Below are 20,044 nucleotides of genomic sequence, written 5' to 3'. Positions count from 1 at the left end.
TGGCTTGAACTAAGGGAGTGGTAGAGAGGGTGGAGAAAGACAGGCAGAGGCCAGAGAGGATAAAGGCCTAGTTCAGCAGAATCTGGCAAGTGGCTAGATGTGGAATGAAGAGGCAAGGTGGGCTTCTCCAGGTTCTTCCTTGAGTGGCTGAGTAGACAAGTGGATCATTAACTGAGAAAGGCAAGACAAGAGAAGCGTGGGGGCTGTGGGGACACAAGTTTGGACAACCACAGGTCTATATGCCATTCAAAGGGAACTTCTCCAGGCTGTTAGATACAAAGTCTGGGCTCAGGAGAGATATCTTGGAGTCCTCTAAACGTTAATCCCTAACTTCCTGTTGCAGTAAAGAAAATAGAAATCTCTCTTGAACATTTAGTGATACTTTTCAATGGAATGAGAATTTTCCAAGTGATTTGGTACAATATACTGCTAATTTAACAAACTCTTTATAGAATTATAAAAAGGCCAGAATAGGTCCACCAAGTACCCTGAGACAAATGTTTTTGCTCTAGTATATACCCTAAGAAAAGGTCCCAAATGTTGCAACAAACAAGTCCATTCTCTTTCGCAGGGCCTGTCCTAATTTTCTTTGAATAGGGAAACATTTACAATGAGCATCAATAAGGGAAGCTGAAATAGTCCGAACTTACTGGGATTTTACACTTAGAACAACAACAACAACAAAAATACAATGTTTTTCTCAATTCCCTAAAACCAAGTGGATTCAGGACATTTATACCGGCATAACATCATCCGAAAAACTCCCCTCACCCTCTGACACACACCTACCAGACACACGTTCACAGCTCTATCGTGTTAATTACCCAACTTCAGAGAACATAAACTTGTATTCAAAAGCAAACCGGTTTATTGCTTTTGAATTCCAAGGAAAGAACTATTATTAGTGACTCTTACTTATTCACGTGTAGTTATGGACTGAAAGTACACCATTACAGAGTTCTAACTGAACATCATTTAAGTAGTATTAAAAGGTTGCTACAATCTCAATTCCTCATCTCAACAGTTACAGCATAATGACTGGCAAAATGTCACATACCCCCTTCTTAAATCCACAACTTCCCCCACTGAGAAAAGCCCTTCTGAGAAGATACTTAGCTGGAGGGCCCCTAGGGGAGATGTGTGCAATTGAGAGGCTGAAAAGAAATGATCAGACTGCAATCAATTTCCTTAGCCACACCTACAGGTTTCACTTTTGTAGCTATTTCCCTTCCTGATAGAAGCAATGGTTACAATCTGGTTGTTACCATCAATGCTGAATTTGCTGCTTGCAAATTAAAATGTATTTAATGTTTTATTAACATTCTTTCCTAAAAAGGGTTCTGAAAAAGGCTAATCCTTTTAGCAAACGCTTTTTAAATTAAAGACTTTAGTCTATGGGGGAGGGGAAGAAAAAAAAAAAGAGGTTGGAGAGGGAGAGAGCCAAAGCATAAGAGACCCTTAAAAACTAAGAACAAACTGAGGGTTAATGGGGAGTGGGAGGGAGGGGAGGGTGGGTGATGGGTATTGAGGAGGGCACCTTTTGGGATGATCACTGGGTGTTGTATGGAAACCAATCTGACAATACATTTCATATTTAAAAAAATAAAAATAAAGACTTTCTCATACTCACTTTGCCTAAAATAACTTCTTAGCCAATATATGCAAATACTCTACTTTCAATAATGTATCTTATACAGTCCATGGTTACAAAGAAATCAGACTCTGAGTGTCCTGGAAAATAGTTTTTGAGGAAATCTAAAGTTCTTTAAGATGTAATTCATTTGATTATTCAGCATGTTTCTTTCATCATCAAAAACCCCTTTATTTCCACCCCAAGTATTGATCAATATGCACCAATAATTTGTTGTTGTTTTTAACCAGCTTAAACACTGACTCCCAGAGCCAGTGATCTAAGTCATTTAACCAGCATTCCTCTACTGAATTGAAAGAGTTTCCATCCACAACTCAAGAAACTACACAGTCCTCCATGTGTCCTTGGAGTAAGAAAAGAGGCATGGACTTTGGGATTTGAAACTAGGGAGATTTAACATCTTCTCTCCCCACACTGGTCTGCTTGCTACTCCACCTCAGGTAACACTCAACTTATCTAAGCCTCATAATTCTCTCATTTTTAAAATAAAGATGATAATATGCTAACTTAAAGTGTTAACGGAAAATAATTTATGTAAATGATCTAGCACTTAAAAGTACTTAGGGGCGCCTGGGCTAAGCTTCCAGACTCTCTGATTTCTGCTCAGGTCATGATCTTGCAGTTTGTGAGTTCAAGCCCAGCATCCAGCTCTGTGCTGATGGTGCAGAGCCTGCTTGGGATTCTCTCTCCTCTCTCTGCCTCTCTCTCTCTCACTCTCCCTCTCAAAAATAAACACTAAAAAAATAAAAAATAAAATAAAATAAAGTACTTAATGTTACATGTGTTTTTTTTTTTTTTAAATGCTTATATTTTGAGAGCGAGAGACAGAGCACGAGTTGGGGAGGGACAGAGAGAGAGGGAGACACAGAATCTGAAGCAGGCTCCAGGCTCTGAGCTGTCAGCACAGAGCCCAATACAGGGCTTGAATCCCCAAACTGTGAGATCATGACCTGAGCTGAAGTTGGATGCTTAACTGACTGAGCCACCCCAGGTGCTCCATACATGTTCTTTCTAAGCTCCAATTTTTGGAAACATAAAAATAATTTAAAAACCATAGGAACTCCCCTCTCAGAGCTCTGGAAGCCTGGGAACCCCAAATTAGGTCAACTTGGGTAGACTAGGGGATACCAAGATGAATTGGGTCAAGATTCCTGTCCTTAAGGAACTCAGAACTCTGTAGGAAAGGCAAGTCTAACACAAATGTGATTGGGACAAGTGCTCAAAGAGAAACATAAAGAAAGCACTGTGTTGGGGCGCCTGGGTGGCGCAGTCGGTTAAGCGTCTGACTTCAGCCAGGTCACGATCTCGCGGTCCGGGAGTTCGAGCCCCGCGTCAGGCTCTGGGCTGATGGCTCAGAGCCTGGAGCCTGTTTCCGATTCTGTGTCTCCCTCTCTCTCTGCCCCTCCCCTGTTCATGCTCTGTCTCTCTCTGTCCCAAAAATAAATAAACGTTGGAAAAAAAAAAAAAAAAAGAAAGCACTGTGGTCACACAAAGGAGGAAACAACTTATTCTGAAGGGGTTTGGGGGAGAAGGCCTCACAGAGTAACTAGCCTTGGAATTGGACCTAGGACTTCCATGAAAGGGAGGAGAGGCAAGGGGAAGGTAGCCTTTCTCAGGTAGATCAAACAGCATGTGCAAAGGACACCACATAGCAAGTAAGTAAGAAGAGCAGGGGGCTCTGGAGTCAGAACTTGAGTGAGGTCACAGCTCACCCTCCCTAGCTAGGAAAATTGGGGCAACCCAACGAATCCCTCAGCATTCCATTTTTTTCACCTACAAAATGGGAATAATAATGTCTATTTTCAGGGAGGATTAAACATGATCATGAATGTGAAGTACAGGGCAGCACAAAGTAAAAGCTTAAAAAAAAAAAAAAGGTAGCTATTATGATTTGCAAGGGTGGTGGGAAAACAAGGGGCAGGAGGTGAGGCTAAACAGATTACTTTCAGCCAGCCTAGGAAGGGTCTTTCAGGCCAAATAAGAAGTTAGGATTAACTGCTGAGGACTATAAGGTCAGAGAGGTTTTCAATAGGAATGAAAGGATTAAAAACTTGCTTTAGAAAAAGAACTTTGGTGTCCAAGAAGGGGAGTCAGAAAAACTCAGTATGTACTTGGAAAAGCATCTGAGAGATGAGGGTATGGATTCAGGTAATTTCGGTAAGATTAGGAAGGAAGGCACACACTCAACTCTCTCTCAAGTAAAATCCACAAGGCTTAATGGGTGACTGCATTTGGGGAGAAGAGTACAGAAATAAGTGAATAACAGTCCTCTCATCTGGATGACTGGGTGAATGGTGGTGTCACCGCAGAAAAGAGATGAGAAGTTTGGAATCTGCTGACTGTTCTTTTGTGCCCACTTCTAACCCAGTTTTATGAAGTTAAACGTCGTCTCCAGCCCTTACTGAACAAAAGAAATGTTCCCAGGGAGGAAGGGCCCAGAAGCTGTGACTCCAAGTTCAACGTCTAGTTCCAACAAGCACCGCTGCCCAAGAGGAATCCTAGCTCTTTATCTCCTCTCAGGAAATCAGCTCCTGCTCTTTTTTATTTCCGGCTCGATGCAACCCGGCAGCACTACCGGGGCGCCAGCTCACAAATCTTGGCGAGGTCGGCTCCGGAGGGCGCCGGCAAACATACTCGGGAAAGAACTAAGCCAGTTTAGCATCTGTAATCCTCACCAAAGGAGCCACCTAACAAGAAGGCACCCGCTGCATTCAAGATACAAAGTACCAAGTTATTTTTATAAACTTTGGCCGGTTTGAGTTCGAACGATTGAAGCCAACCCCCACCCCCCAAAATGGCACTTTTGCTTCAGCAAGGAAAGGAGATCCGGATGACTAGAAGTGGTAGGTTGAAAAGGAGACGGGGAAGGAGAACCGCGCTGCAAATGCGGCCGACCCTACGCCTTCCTGGAGTTGGAAATTACCCGCTGTGTGACTCTGCAGTCACAAGGCGACAGTTTGCTAGGACCCAGCACAATTTCAAACGACCCACCAACAAACTGACCTAACTTTTGTCGCCCGACCTCCTCCTTCCTTCCCCAGCCCGAGCCTCCCGGCCTCCGGAGCTGCGACCCGGCCGAAAGGGGCACCAAACCCAGTGCGCTGCGGCCCAGGGCGGGGCGGCTCCGCGGCGCGGGCTCCCGGCCGGAGCTCCGGCGCTCAGGCCTTCCCCGCGGGCGCCCGGTTCGGGACCTCCCGGCCGGGCCCCCACATCAACACCGCTCTGGGTCCGGGAGGCCGCCGCCACTAGGAGGACCCTGCCCGGTTCCGGGCGGAGGACGGTGTGGACGCCCCGGGCCAGGCGGAGGGGCCAGCGGCAGCTCCCAGCGCGGCCTGACGCTCCCGCCCAGGCTGCGGCCTAGGCGGCCCCGTTAGCTCCCCCAGCCCGCGTGCGGTCCGGAGGGGCGGTGGGACCACGTAGAAGCGGGAGACCGAGCGGCGGCGCCCCGAGAGTCCCAGCCCGCCGCGGGGACCCCGGGCCAGGGACGCCGCACCTCCCTGCCCGGCCGGCGCCGGAGAATGGCTTTTACCTTCATCAGCCTCCTGCTGGCCGCCATCTTGGATCTGGTGCTGCTACTTCCCCAGAATGCATCGCGGCCGGCCGGGCGACTGGAGCCCCCGCACTTCCTGGAGCGGGGGAGGGGCGGGCCGGGCACTCCCCGACGTGCGAAGTGCCTACTGTGTGCTGGCCACGGTGCTGGGTGAACACAGGTGAACGGGTCTGGCGGAAACCTTGCCTTTACGGGCCGTACAATCGGATGGAAATTACAAAGCGTGCTTGGCACACAGTAGGCGCACAATAAATAATGGCTGCATAAAATAAGATCATTGAATAACCAAGATTATTTCGGACACTGATAAGTGCTGTGAAGAAAAGAAAACTGGGTGGTGGGAAAGTGACTCTGGAGACCTACTTTTCCAATGAAAGTCTCACTGAGGAAATAGTATTAATAACACTGGAACCTACAGAGCGCAGCTCCCCCCTCCATTGCTTCATTTTCCTTAGTCTTTGAAACCACCCTGTAATATGGTTATCATTAGCAGCCCATCTCACAGAAAAAGCAAAGAGAAGGCCAATGATTTGCCCAAGGTCATGCAGCCAGCTAGGAGCAGAGGGTGAGCTGCTGGCTCCAGGGCCAACGCTGGAAACTGAAGGATGGGATAGAGCAGCTGAGAGGCTGGGAGGAGATTGTTTCAAGCAGGAGAAAAGGCGCTGGCAAAGGCCATGTGGCTGTCTAGATGGCCAGAATGGAGTAAGAAGTATTAGAAGGAACAAGGGAGGCAGGTGACAGACCGGGACAGCCTTACAGGAACAGAAGGGATTTGGCTTTTCTTCTATGCTCTGTGAGAGACCTTTGATGGATGTGTGTAGCAGCCACCTAGTCAGATAAAATGTTTAAGGAAAGTACTATGATTGAAGAATGGGGAATGGAGGGGGATAAGCAGGGGAGTAGGGGCCATTTGGAAGCCTGCTGTAGCCAATCAGGCAAAAGTGATAGTGGTTGGGACCTAGGGTGTCAGTGTAGGCAAGGAAAAAGGTACCGTTTCAGTACACATTTAGGCCATGTGAAGGCATTTTTCTTCATTCTAAGAGCAGTGAGTTTCCCATGAAAGGGGAGAAGAAGAAAGAACTGGAGATTTTGTAGCCTGGAATGGAGCCGGCCTTCCTCACAGTGTCCTGGGAGCCCAGGTTTGATACGGGTTGGGAGGGACGAGATGACAAGCCTCATGCCATCAAGATTCTGTTTGCCTTTTATCTCTCCCCAGGGCTGGCACACAGTGGGTGTTCAATAAACATTCAGCAAATGTGTGAGGGACTCCATTAGCCAGGTCCCTAGAGGCATGGGGGACCTGGAAGTCTGGCCCGGAGACTAACTCCATGATCATACTGTGTACACCGAACCTGGTGCTACATTGGCCCAGGTCAAAGAAAGACAGCTTTATTGGGAGCCTGCCCTGAAGAATTCCAAGGCAGTTGAAGAAGCACAGTGATTCCCTCAACCTGGACATGTGAAGCTGGCAATAGAAGGCGAGGTTCAGTGAGGGCAAATGAGAAAAGCTAGCCTTTGCTGTGGCATCTTCCTATTCCCTCACCATCACCTTGCAAGACGGCTCCCTTGCAGGTGAGGAGTGAAGGCTCTAAGCAGCAGAGTGCCACTGTTAAACAAGCATACAGAGAAATGTACCCAGTCCCAGTGGAAAAGGTACCTGGTCTTCGGGGCCCCTCTCCTACTCTAAAACCTTTATTTCTGCCCATGGCAAGCCTGGCTTCTGATCATGCCAGCTCCTTTCCACTCAGCTAATTCATGTTCATTCGGACCTGGCCTTAGTGTCACTTCCCTGAGCCTTCCATTAAAAGTGGCCTCTTCCTCCTCTTCCACTCCTCCTCTTCCTCCTCCTCCCAGACTCCAGGCCATTCTGGATACAACTTACCACATGCTGCTTCTTCTCCCAATCATCACAGGGTCCTGGATGCTCACCTGCTGGGTTCAGAGAGGTAGATAACAAGGTGGCACCTGCCCTCAAGCAGCTTGCAGCACCCTGGGGAGGCACCAAGGAAAACAACAGAATGTGGCAATGGTTTGGTGAAGTGTGGGAGCCCAGAGGAGAGGGCTGACAGTGGCCAAGGGAGGGGCCAGGGATGGAAGGAGCTCCGGGACAGGCTGACTGTATGCCCAGCACTGGGCCCTGCACATTTATACCCACCACCAAGTTCATTGGCACCACAGAGCAGCGCTAAAATGTTCTGTTTCTCAAGGTAAGGAAACTGAGGCCCTGAGAATAGTAGCTCACCCTTCATCACCCATAGGAAGAGGGGCTCCAGAAGTTAGATTCTGATCTGGTTCATGCTGGTGAGGCTTTGCCTTGACCTCCCTCTGTTGGCCCAAAGCCTCATGTCCTACATTTCTCCCTTCCTAAGACCAGTGTTTCTGCCACACTATACCCCCTGCCTCTGCCCTTGCTACTTCCTTTGCCTGTAATGCCTTTGTCATTCCCTCCCCCCATACTACCTTGTCCATCTGGCAAGTGCTGATCATTCTTAAGGACTCAGCTTACCATGGTGGCTCACTTGGGTGACCTGTCAGCCTGCTGTGTGCTGGGCTCCCAAGAGTGCAAATGCACAAGTGTTCTTTTTTTTTTTTTAATGTTTATTTTTGAGAGAGAGAGACAGACACAGAGACAGAGAGAAACAGAGCATGAGCAAGGGAAGGGCAGAGATAGAGGGAGACACGGAATCTGAAGCAGTCTCCAGGCTCAGAACTGTCAACACAGAGCCCAACACCGGGCTCGAACTCACAAACTGTGGGATCATGACCTGAGCTGAAGCTGGACACCCAACCGACTGAGCCACCTAGGCGCCCCACAAGTGTTCTATTGACTCCCCCAATGGCCCTCTGAGGTCAGAGCTGTTATCAGCCCCATTTACAAAAGAAGAAACTGAGGCTCAAGGGGTCAGTCAGCTTTTCAGCCCCCTGGCTGGTCAGAGGGTCAAGCCTGAGTCTGCTCTTGGACTGTGAAGGGGAAACCAAGGTCTGTTTGGGAGACTCAGCTGACCTAAAAGTCTCCTTCTTTCCCTTCTATTCTCCCTCTCAACCTCCCTCTTTCCTTCCATCCTTCCTTCAGTAAATCCCATTGGGGGTACTCTGTGCTTAATGAGTGAGGAAATTCACATGGTGTCCGGCCCTGCCTTGACCAGATTGGGTGCTCAACAAACATTTGAAGGACTGTCCCTGACCTAGAGCAATGGCCAAATGACTGGACAAAGGGTCTTGCTACTGGTGTCAGTAAGAAGTAGATCAGGACTTGTGCTTCAGGCTGCATAGGAAGGAGGGCAGCTGGAAGAGGTTCAGAGGGGAGAGAAGTGGAGACGGCAGAAAACAGAAGATAGGTCTGTCCTGGAAACAGTGGAGGGCTGGAACAGTGATGCTGTCAACAGTAATAGGGTCCTCAGGAAGCAGCAGACATTTGTCTGAAGGCTCAGGGATTACAATTACCCTCAGACTGCCAGAGCTCATGGGCCAGGCTATACTGGCACGAGTTCAGAGCCCAGACTTGGGTCACACAGGCCTAGGCCCAAGTCTTTATGTGACCCTGAGCAGTTTCCTCCTCTGGAGAGGACAGGGCCAGCCTCCATGGCTAGTGAGGACTCAGGGCCAAGGCCAGCCCAGCATTCCTGGGAGCCCTAGCCAGAGAGCTAAAAGGTGGCACATGCTTGTGTGCCCAGGAGGGCATGGAGCAGGCCAGAGATGGCTTTAGGGCCTGGGAAGTGGGGGCAGACAATAGCACGGGCCCTCTCCAGGTACACAGCCCCATCCAGGAAGGGGCAGTCCTGGGGGTTCCAGGCCTTCCTACAACTCAGAGTAAGAAGACCTGGCTGGGCCTCTGCTGAGTGACCCTTCCTCTCTGAGCTCCAGTTTCTCTCTAGGCAACTGAGGACTGGGACACGATTGCCAAGAATCAATGCCAGAAGAGTATGGGCATGCCTTGAGCAGGGTGGGCATGGGAGAGAGCAGGTGTAGGCAGCCAGACCATAGAGGGCTGGGGGCTTTGCAAGGCCCTGCTGCCTGCAATCTGATCCCTAGGCAGCCCACCTGGGCTCTTAGGGAAGCCTGCTCTGGCAGAGGTCTTCACCCCATTGGCACCATAGCCCTCACTCACAGTCTCTGCCCACAATTTGAGCTCACTACACTCCTTTGCCATATCTATGTTTAACCTCAGGCTTTATCCCTTAGATTATAAGTTCCATGAGGACAGAAAGCACACCTGGCCTGTATGCCTCTGTCTTCTTCAGTCATGTATTTGTTGAGTACATACTATGTACTAGGCATTGTTCTAGACACAGAGGAGACATCAGAGAACAGATAGAAAACACATTCACCCAGGGGAGCCTGGCTGGCTCAATCGAAAGAGTATGTGACTCTTGATCTTGGGATCATGAGTTAAAACCCCATGTTGGGTGTAGGGATTATTTAAATAAATAAACTTTTAAAAAAAGGTTTAAACTTAAACTTAAGTTTAAACTTAAAAAAAAATTTTTGGGTGGCTTTATTGGTTAAGCATCCGACTCCTGATTTTGGCTCAGGTCATGATCTCAGGGTTGTGGGATCAAGCCCCATGTCGAGCACTGAGCTCAGCATGGAGCCTGCTTGAGATTCTCTCTCTCTCCCTCTCTCTCTGCACCCCCTATTTCTCTCTCTCTCTCTCTCTCTCTCTCTCTCTCTCTCTCTCTCAAAATAAATACAATAAAAACATAATGAAAAATAAAAGGAAGGGAAAAAAAGAAAACGCACTGACCCAAAAACAAGGGATGTGGAGGGGAAGCTGGGGCTACAGGGGTCTCGAAGCTTAAAACCCTCCAGTGGTCTCTCTGGATGGAGCTGTCACCACTCACAAGGGCCAGGCAAGCTCTGTAAAGCTCTGGGAATGGGTGGCAGAGCTGAAACAGGGCCAGGCCAGGCTGGCAGAGGAGGGATGTGAAGAGATTGCCCGGGATCCCATACACCATGACCTCATGGCCCAAAGGTCACAGACTGGTGCTGGGAGGAGAGGCAGCATGGAGTACAAGGCTAGTGATGTGGGGCAAACCAAGGTGAGGGGAACAGGTGCCTTCTCTCAGGGTCAGTGAAATCACTGGGTGTCAGGGCAATGTGTGTGCAGTTAATAGACAGGAGGGGCTCTAACCCAGAAGTTTTCAAACTTGCTTCTAGCAATATGCCTCTTTATTAAGCTAAAATCTTCCTTAGAACCTAAATAATGATACTAACAGTTGGATGTGCTCTGTTGAAGCAATTAGGGACAGTGTTTCCCATTTAGCTCTGGGCACATTCCCCCACCCCCAACAATCCTACAGTATTTCTCAGGAACCTTGGGGCCCTAAGGAACCCAGTTTGAAAACCACCCATGTAATCAATCTCTTTTATATTATAGACAAGAAAGAAAGCTGAGACCCAGAGAATGCAGCTATATGGTCCATGCTCTCCCTGAGCTCAGAGTTGATGGGGCTGACAGGCAGGTCACTGGACAATCACTGAACAATGTGATGAGTGTGGGGATGGCAGAAGCCTGGCACTGGGGAAGCCCTGGTTTGCTCAACCACATTCCAGAATGCCTCTGACATGCCACAGGTGGTGCCAGCCCAGGCAGCAGTTGGATGGTGACTATAGAGTTCCCAGAGACTCATCCAAGGGTCCTCCTCCTTGGCAGCAGCCTACCTTCCTGACCTGATGGTACCACTCAAGGCTGCATCAAACATCCAGGCTGTGGAGCCCCACCCATTGCCCTGAAGTGACAATCCAGTTCTGCCGCAGCTGCCTATATGCCCTGGCAAGCCACCTTCTCCCACCAAGCCCCAGGTTCTCCTCTGTCAAACAGAACTGTAGTGGGGATTGCATGAAGAATCTCTACCTGTGGCTACCACATCCAGTGGCCCAGCACCAGTTGAAGGGTAGAGCTGTCTCTCCATCTTGCCTACACACTTGACCCCCATATCCACCTTGTTTCTCAAAAAGAACATTAGGAACCGCCATTCTCTGTTTTCTTGCTACGTATCGTTGCCCAAAGGCATCTATCTCCCGTGGCACACCAGTGGTTCAGAGGACCCATGTTTGAAAAACATGAGTACAGAGGCACTTGGGTGGCTCAGTCGGTTAAGCAACCAACCCTTGAGTTCGGCTCAGGTCATGATCTCACGGTTGTGAGATTGAGTGCACGTGTTAGGCTTCTCGTTGAGCATGGAGCCTACTTGGGATTCTCTCTCCCTCTCTTTCTGCCACTCCCCTGCTCATTCTCTCTCTCAAAATAAATAAACATTTAAAAAAGAAAAAGAAAAACATAAGTATAGGAAAAAGTGTGGAGCCCACAGAACCACATGCTGAATGAACACAACATGTGCTTCTTTGAGCCTCTGTCTTCCCACCAGTGAGATGGGGCTAAGATCACCTGCCCACCTACCTGGAGACATAACTGTGTGAGTGAAAGGGCCTGAAACACAGAGAAGCCATAGATACCATAGACAGAGCCACTTGGTGCTGGAGCAGGAATAGCAAGGAGGGAGGAGCCAGATTTAAGAAGGGCTCCTGAGTTCCCAAGCCACACAGATGGTCCGGCCTAGAGAGGCTATGAACGCATGTATGCATGTGTGTCCCGCAGCTTTGGACCCCATCGACATCTCTAATGAGGCCTGATCCTCATTCCAGCCTAAAGCATCTGCCCAAAGCCCTGATAGGCATCCCAGAGCCTGGGGCTTCAGCCCTTGATGCCAGGTGGTACCTACATGTGAGAGGTAGTCAGGTTGGGTGGCCAGGTTGGGCAGTACCCTTTCTGCCCTTCCTGCCTGCCTGTCCCTGGGTCCCTATCCCTCCTTTCTGGAGAGGGACTTTTCACTTATTCCTTCTCTGAAACCACTCTGGGCAAGGACACTAATGTATATAAGATACATCCCTGCTCCAAATGGAAAGATACCAGGTAGGATGATCAGGGCTGTAGAGTTTTAGGGAGTCCAGACTCAGCCCTAAGAGTCAGGTAAGCCTTCCTGGAGGAGGAACTGCTAAGCTGAAGCTACAGGACAAGACAAGGTTAGCAGCAGGTAAGTGGACAAAAACTCTTGATCCACTGGAGCTTGAGGCTTCCCATCTGTAAAATGGGTAGTTTAAATAATGAATGGCATGCATTTAGCACTGAGCATGGCACACAGTAGGTTCTTGGTCTGCAATGGTCATTGCCGTTATTTTTGTGTTGGGCAATACAGGCATCCAAGGCAGGGGGGAACAACACATGCAAAGGCCCAGAGGCCTTTGAGGCAGGGGGATTCTTTAGGTCCTGGAAGAAGCTTGTGAGGGTCTAGGCCAACCCATAGATGGGACAATGGGAACTTACACAGACCTCGATGCAGCTCCTATTGCACACCTGGCCATCACCTGACAGAGTCCTGGTGTCTCTCTAACCATGGAAGACTGGTGTTATCAATACATCCATTATGTAGAGGCCAGGAGAGGTGAAGTAACCAGTCATAGTCACTCAGGCAAAAAGTGGCAGAGCCTGGATGGATACCCAGGTCTCTGAGGTTTCCCATCTGCCATGAGTCATCTGGAGTGAGTCCTAGGGACCACAAAGAGTACCTGTGCTGCCTTTACCATGGCAGCCCTGACTGGCTTCAGCCAAATCTTTGCTTGCAGACCTGTTTCTGTAGATGCAAAAAAGGGACTGGGATTAGAATCAGTGAGCTGCCAAACAGAACCTTGCTCTGTTCTAGGCACTGAGTGCTCTTGCCTCATTGAATCCTCGCAAACAGTAGAAATGGGTACTCAGGGAGGTCAGGGAACTCTGGGAGGTCACACAACACAGAAAAGGGCTGCATTTATTAGCCCATTTTACAGATGAGGACATGAAAGTGGCACAAGAAGCTGCAGGACTGTTTGACTCCAAAGGCGTGCCAGTCCTAACCATCTGACCACTTTGCCCCTTGGAGAGCCATGAAAAATTCTCTGGCCTTGCTGCATCCAGGGAGGGGGGATAGAGAGCCAGCTGGGCCCATAAGGATCTGTGACTTTACCTTTTGGAGAAGTAGGAAGCCCTGGACACTCCTGGACCAGATAAAAGGTAGGCTGGGCCCCCATGGCATCCCCATTTTCTCACCTTCCTCCCTGGCTGGCCCCCAACTCTGGGTTCTAAATGACCCTCTCTCCTTTTGCATATGCAAAGTGTGAGACCCTGCCCTGGGAGAAAGAGTGGGGAGTGGTCTTCATAGCCATAACCCTGAGGTTGGGCAGATGGAGTAAGAGTACCCACGGACTCTGGAGGCAGAATTTTCTAGGTTTCACTCCCTACTTAGCTACTTCTGGGCAGCGTGACCATGGAGAGGTCCTTATCGCTCAGAGTGTCCTTGCAAGATGATCGTAAAAATAAACCAAGAAAACATAGGCCAGGGCTTTGGATCTCCAAGGAGGCCTTCTCCCCTGTCTCAGCTGGCACCATGCCCAGACTATGGGCTCAAGACTTCTCATCTGTAAAATAGGCATAGGAAGTTTAAATAGATAATGCATGCAAATGTCCAACACTTCCAGGGGTCCTTGGAAGGGTAGGTGCCTTCAGGGTGCAGACACCGGATGCATCCCCCAGTAGGGGTTCAGGGCTCACCCCCAAGTTTGGGGGCATTCTTTTGTGTTTCCCAGCCATTTAGCCCAAACAGGTCAGCTGAACCCATGACAGAGCCAGGCGCCATCTACCCACACCCCATCCTGATTTTGACCCATACATGGAGCCCAGAGCAGTAGCCCAGGCTTCCCACAGTGCCAGTTGGCCTGAAAGAGATTGTACGGTGTCTGGGAGAGTATCCCCCCGGGCGGGGGGTGGGGTGGGTGGGGGGAGAGGGTCACAAAGGACCTGGCACCAGGAACAGGGAAAGGCCTGGGATCACAGAGACCCCTGGGCATCCCAGAAAGGTCATGGGCTGCGTTGAGCAGGGGTGTCTGGAGGCCAGCCGCCTCACAGGCAGCCCAGAAAGGAGATCAGGCTAGTGCATCCGCGCCAGAGGATGGGGGAACACGCTCAGAGGCGGAAGGGGCGCGCGGAAACCCCCATGGGAAGCCGGAAGGGGCACATGGGGCGATTGGCCGCAGCGGGGGCGGCGGCCGTTGGAGAGCAGCGGCCTGGGCCAGGCGAGGTCTGGCGTCTGGCCAGGCCCGGGGCTACCATGACCAAGGACTCGCCCAGCCCTTTGGGCTGCGGCCGCGCGACACCCAAGAAGCCGGGTAGTCCGGGTCCATCGGCGGCGCTGCTGGAGGAGCAAAGGCGGGAGCTGGAGAAGCTGCGGGCGGAGCTGGAGGCGGAGCGGGCGCGCGGACGCGCAGCGACGCAGCGCTTCGCGTCCCAGGCGCGCCAGCTGCGGGAGGCGGCCGAGCGGGAGAGGCAGCAGCTGGTTGACCACCTGCGCTCCAAGTGGGAGGCTCAGCACGACCGGGAGCTGCGGCAGCTGCAGGAGGACATGCTGCGGGAGCGTGAGGCCGAGATTCGGCAGCTGCTGCGCTGGAAGGAGGCCGAGATGCGGCAGCTGCGGCAGCTGCTGCACCGCGAGCGCGACGGCGTCATGCGCCAGGCCCGGGAGCTGCAGCGCCAGCTGGCAGAGGAGTTAGTGAACCGTGGCTACTGTGGCCGCGCGGGGGCGCCCGACGTCGCTGCTGCTCAGTGCCGCTGTCGCCTGCAGGAAGTGCTGGCACAGCTTCGCTGGGACACCGACGGCGAGCAGGCCTCGCGCATCCGACACCTGCAGGCGGCGCTTGACGTGGAGCGCCGGCTCTTCCTCAAGTACATCCTACAGCACTTCCGCTGGCATCCCGCTTTGCCCGTCTCCCCCGACCCCCAAGCCGTGCATTCTTCGGAAGAGCCGCCCCTCCATACCGCCGGCAACTCCCCCGGGCCCCCAAAGTCCGTCTGTAAACTCGAATCCTTGAATACTGACAGCCTGAGCGCTGGCATCCGCCTGCGCTCCCGCTCCCTAGACGTGGTGCCAGCCAGGTGCTCCAGCTCCCCAGACAGCCTGCTCCACACGCCGCGCTCCTGCTCTCTCGATTCTTTGGCACCAGCGCGTTCCCGCTATCTCGACAGCACCCTCAGTTGCCCCAAAGCCCCCGAATCCAAGAAGCCGGCCTCCTGGCCAGACACCCCCATCTTAGGCTCCTCGAGTCCTCCGCCCCCGCTACCCCCACCACCGCCACCGAAATCGAAGGACAGGAGACCTAGTGACTCTCTAGGAGAGGACTCCGGGAGCCAGCCCTGCGAGGCCCTGACTCCCTCGCCGCCGGATCTGGTCTACCAGGAGCTGGTGAAGCAGAACTCGGAACTGTCAGAGGCGTTGCAGGTGCTGGCACGCCGCTGCTCGGGACTGTGGGAGGAGAACGTGCAGCTGTGGCGCGCAGGTTTCCAGGACAAGTCCGACGAGGAGGTGAAGCTGCTCAACGTGAAGCACGCGGAGCTTGCAGGCCTCGCGAGGCGCCTAGAGGACCGGGCCCGAAAGCTGCAAGAAACCAACCTGCGGGCTGTGAGCGCGCCTGTGCCAGGCGAGAGCCGCGCTGGCCTGGAACTGTGCCAGGCCTTTGCCCGCCAGCGCGCGCGGGACTTGTCGGAGCAGGCAAGCGAGCTGCTGGCCAAGGACAAGCAGATCGAAGAGCTGCGGCTGGAGTACCACTTGCTGCAAGCTCGCGTCGCCTCAGGCATGAATAGTGTCCCGCACCCTGGCGGGGGTGCTGCCCAAGCCCAGTGGCTCAACATCAGTGAGTTGGACCGGCTGCAGCGCGAGTCCCAGCGGGAGGTGCTCCGCCTGCAGAGACAGTTGACGATGCAGCAGTCCACCGGCTGCGCCCGAGCTGAGGCGGACGGCGAGAGCGCACCCTTCGAGGAGGCGCGGCGCCAGGTGCAGGCACTGGAGCTGGAGCTGGGCGACCAGGCGGCCGCCGCACGGCGCCGCGGCGAGGAGGGTGAAGCGCAGCTGCGGGCGGCGCTACGCGAGGAAGCCTGGCTGGCGCAGGAGAACGCGCTGTTGCAGGCTCAGGCCGACTGGACGCGGAAGGTGGCGGCGGAAAACAGCGATGTGCGCAGGCAGCTGGGCTGCGCGTGCCAGGAGCGCGACGCCGCTGGCATGCTGGCGGAGCAGCTGCTACAGCAGGCTGCGCGCGGGCAGGACAGGCAGCAACAGCTGCAGCACGACCTGCAGAAGGCCCTGCGAGATCTCCAGGCTGCTAGGGAGGAGATGCTGGCGCTGCAGTGTCAGACTGGTTACCTTCCCCAGGAATCCCGGGAGGCCCCCCAAGTCCCGGAGGCTCAAGTCAGAGATAGTGGAAGGACCAAGTTCCAGCTGGAGCCTGAAGAGCAAGCAGCTTCACAGCCCAGTGCAGACAAACAGGGAAATCAGGAAGCTTCTCAGCTGGAAAGTCCAATTGCTATCAGGGAGCCAGCCAGTGACCCTCAAGTGCCAGACAGAGTCCCAGCCAGTGGACCTCTGGACTCCGGGTCCCTAGCCAAGAAAACTAGCTCCCAGTCGAATTCTCCCTCTGAGTTGGAGTCCATATGGACCACGGTGCCATCTTGTCCTCCTCTGGATATGGACACAGCCAGCGAGGTGGAGGATCTGGAGCCTGACAGTGTGTCCTCTACCTTGGAAGCGAGGAGCTCAGAGGCCCCCCTGACTCCTAAGTTCAAGATCTTCCTGGCTCGGTATAGCGACAATCCTTTTAAGGGGCCTAATGAACATCCTGAGAGTGAACTGCCCCTCACAGCTGGAGATTATGTGTATGTTTTGGGGGACATGGATGAAGATGGATTTTATGAAGGGGAGCTTGAGGATGGCCGGCGGGGGCTGGTGCCCTCCAACCTGGTGGAGCAGATTCCAGACAGTGACATCCTGGGCTGCCGGTCCCCCAAGTCCCCTGACTTCAGCCCTACTCGACTCCTAGGTAGACACAGCAAGTTTTTGAAGGAAGACACTGGTCACAGCTTGTTGCCTGGGAAAGCCCAGGGAGCTATGGACAAGGGGACATGCCAGATGGTGAGGGCAGGCTCCAAAACAGAAGTGGCAATAGAGATCTCAGATGCTAAGAGAGAAGAAGACAGCTGGCTGGGCTCGCTGCAGTATGGGGAGGAGAAGGGCTTCTCTAGACCCCTTCTGGGGGCCACAGGGGCTTTTTGCGTGGCTCCCATGCAACTACACCTGCAGAGTGTTGCAGCCACATCAGCCAAGATTACTTGGGTCTACAGCAGCAGCAACCAGCCCCACATGGTATACCTCAATGACCAGGAGCATGCCCTGACCCCAGCAGGTGTGTGCTGCTACACCTTCCACAGCCTGCATCCTAGCACACGGTACCGGGCACGAGTGGAGGTGCAGCTGCCATGGGACTTGCTGCAGGTGCACTGGGAAACAACGTCCTCCACCATCACCTTTGACACACCACTGGCAGGACCTCCTCACCCTCCTCTGGATGTGCTGGTGGAGCGCCATGCTTCACCAGGCAGCCTAGTGGTCAGCTGGCTCCCTGTAACCATCCACTCTGCTGGGTCATCCAACGGAGTCCAGGTCACTGGCTACGCTGTGTATGCTGATGGGTTCAAAGTTGCAGAGGTTGCTGATGCCACTGCTGGGAGCACCCTGTTGGAATTTTCCCAGCTCCACCTGCCCCTGATGTGCCAGAATGTCTCTGTGAGAACCATGTCGCTTTGTGGTGAGTCCCTGGATTCAGTGCCAGCCCAGATCCCTCATGACTGTTTCACCTGTCACCAATTGCCAGAGACTTCTTCCTTTAGCTACACCTGTGGTGACCTGTCTACCTGCAGAGTCACAGTCCCTGTCCATCCTCAGAGTCTGGCACTGGCTCTCCTGAGTGCTAAAGCCAGCCCCCACACTCCTGGAAGCTGCAGGGGGCCCCAGGTTGAGTTTCTAGAAGCATTCCCTGAAGAACCCTCAAGGAGGCAGTCCCCAATGTGCAACCTGAGTTCAGAGGGAGAATGTGCAACTGTGGGGTCTGGCAGCCAACCCCAGGGGCCTATAGGGGCCCAGGAGGTCTGCAGAAAGGACTTGCTCTTTCAGAAGTGTTCCCCAAACCACCGACCACCTCTGCTCAGTGGACAGTCTAGGGGAGAAGAAAACTGCTACTGGCACATGGGCGCCAGAAAAAGCCATGCTTCGGGAGTCGTCCATCTGTTTCCAGAGTTTGGGCTTGAGAAGCAACCATATCAGGAAAAGGCTGCTTTTGAAAAGGTCCTTAGGCAAAAGCAAGATACCGATGTGTTTGCCCCTCCCCAGCTGGACACCAGCCAACCATATGTGTCTGACTTCCACAACATTTTGCAGGAGGAGGAGGCAGTGCACGTCAATCTGTGGGGCCCAGAGAGGCGAGAGCAGAGAAAGGAGTTTAGGACCCAGAACGGGAGCTGTCAGGCTCTGGGGAGCAAGAGAGAGTGCCAGCTCCTGGAGCCCAGCCCAGCACATTGTCCAGCTCCATCCAGCAAAGTCATTAAGATGTTCAGCGGTGGCCCCTCACCACTGGGGACAGAGGTGGACACTTTGGCCAGGGTCTTTGTGGCCCTCTTTGATTATGACCCCCTGGTGATGTCTGCCAACCCCGAGGTTGCAGAGGAGGAGCTAGCCTTCCAGAAAGGGCAGCTGCTAAGAGTGTGGGGCTCTCAGGACCCTTGTGGCTTCTACCATGGTGAATGCAATGGGCAAGTGGGCAACATACCTGGGCATCTGGTGGCCGAGGTAAAGGTAGGCACAGAGCAGACTGATGGGATGTGGCATTTGCCAGCACAAGGGCACCTGTCCTCTGTGGCCCACCTCGATGACTTTGGGGGGCTCACCAGCCCCCAAGGCTCCTTTCCTATGCCCCAAGGGAACCCCCGGAGGTCACCACTGTGGACTCCAACAACCATGATGACAGCTTTGGACTATGACCCCAAGGATGGGCGAGCAGGGGGCCAGGTGAAGGACAAGCTGTCACTGAGGGCAGGGGATATGGTCATGGTCTATGGGCCTGTGGATGACAAGGGATTCTATTATGGGGAGTCAGGTGGTCACAGGGGCCTGGTCCCAGCCCACCTGCTGGATCACCTTCCCCTCCATGGAAAGTGAGCAAGGCTCCTGCCGGGGTAGTGGCCTCTGGCCACCCACACCCCGCCAGAGGAGAAGCAAGAACTGGGACCCTAACTCCAGCATCCCTCCTCGACTCTGTGAGCAGCACTTGCTCAGAATGTCACTGTGAGAAATTGACACCAGTCCCCAGGAGTCCCCTGGCCTCTGAGAGGAGCAGGGCTTCAGTCTGAACTGAGCTGTTCCCAAAAGAAAACAGAACAAGCAGCCCACGAGAGTCTGACAGACTGTTTTGGAGTTGTCAGTGACTATGACAGGTATTTGGAGAAGGGCCTTTTTCTGTGCTCAGTATGCATTTTCTCTAGGAGTTTCTTTAGAAGTGTCCTCATCCATTGCGTTGTATGAAAGTCTCAAGAAAAGCCTGCCTCTTAAAAAAAAAAAAAAGTGACCAGAATGTTATTTTTCTATCTTATGTTCAACCCCTCATTAAAATGTTCATAGAAAAAAGAAAAATAATACTTCAGAAGTAAAAGCACAACCAAGGGAAACACAAATATACCTCTCTTCCCCTCTCTCTTCTGTCCAGGGGTCCTGCAATGGCTGCAGACATGTGTTCCCAGCTGGGGAGGGCACCTCCTTATTCTTTGGAGGGGGCTTAGCTTATGGTCTTCTGGCAGGACTATACAGGGGTCAAGCCAAGAGCCAGGGCTGAGAAGCAGGGCCCCAATGGCTCAACGAGGTTGACATTTCCCACAGGCTTCCCTGCATGTGGCCTGTGTCCCTGGGTGCCAGCCTTTGTGGAGAGTGGGATCAGTGTCT

At 52.7% G+C, this 20,044-nt stretch overlaps 2 protein-coding genes across 3 annotated transcripts in view; one reads left to right on the top strand and one right to left on the bottom strand.

Annotated features, from left to right (window-relative positions):
• UBE2L3 (ubiquitin conjugating enzyme E2 L3) overlaps positions 1-5,306 on the bottom strand; it is a 55,945-nt gene extending 50,639 nt beyond the window's left edge. Inside the window, exon 1 of one of the 2 annotated variants that reach the window (XM_040464656.1) lies at positions 5,181-5,306. In XM_040464656.1, coding sequence (XP_040320590.1) covers positions 5,181-5,207 — 27 coding nt within the window. In that variant the 5' untranslated portion in view covers positions 5,208-5,306. The remainder of the gene's footprint in view (positions 1-5,180) is intronic. The other variant, XM_040464657.1, reaches the window with a different exon arrangement.
• Positions 5,307-14,239: 8,933 nt separating this feature from the next.
• On the top strand, positions 14,240-19,698 carry LOC121023024 (RIMS-binding protein 3A-like). Its single transcript, XM_040464647.1, has one exon. It carries the CDS (start codon positions 14,249-14,251, stop codon positions 19,265-19,267), a length of 5,019 nt encoding a protein of 1,672 aa, XP_040320581.1. The 5' UTR covers positions 14,240-14,248; the 3' UTR covers positions 19,268-19,698.
• Positions 19,699-20,044: the final 346 nt, after the last annotated feature.

Source organism: Herpailurus yagouaroundi, unplaced genomic scaffold (genome assembly GCF_014898765.1).
Source record: "Herpailurus yagouaroundi ecotype Mexico unplaced genomic scaffold, PumYag 490, whole genome shotgun sequence".
NCBI lineage: Eukaryota > Metazoa > Chordata > Mammalia > Carnivora > Felidae > Herpailurus > Herpailurus yagouaroundi.
Note: the sequence above shows the minus strand (reverse complement) of the source record. Positions and strands in the feature narration are given on the sequence as shown.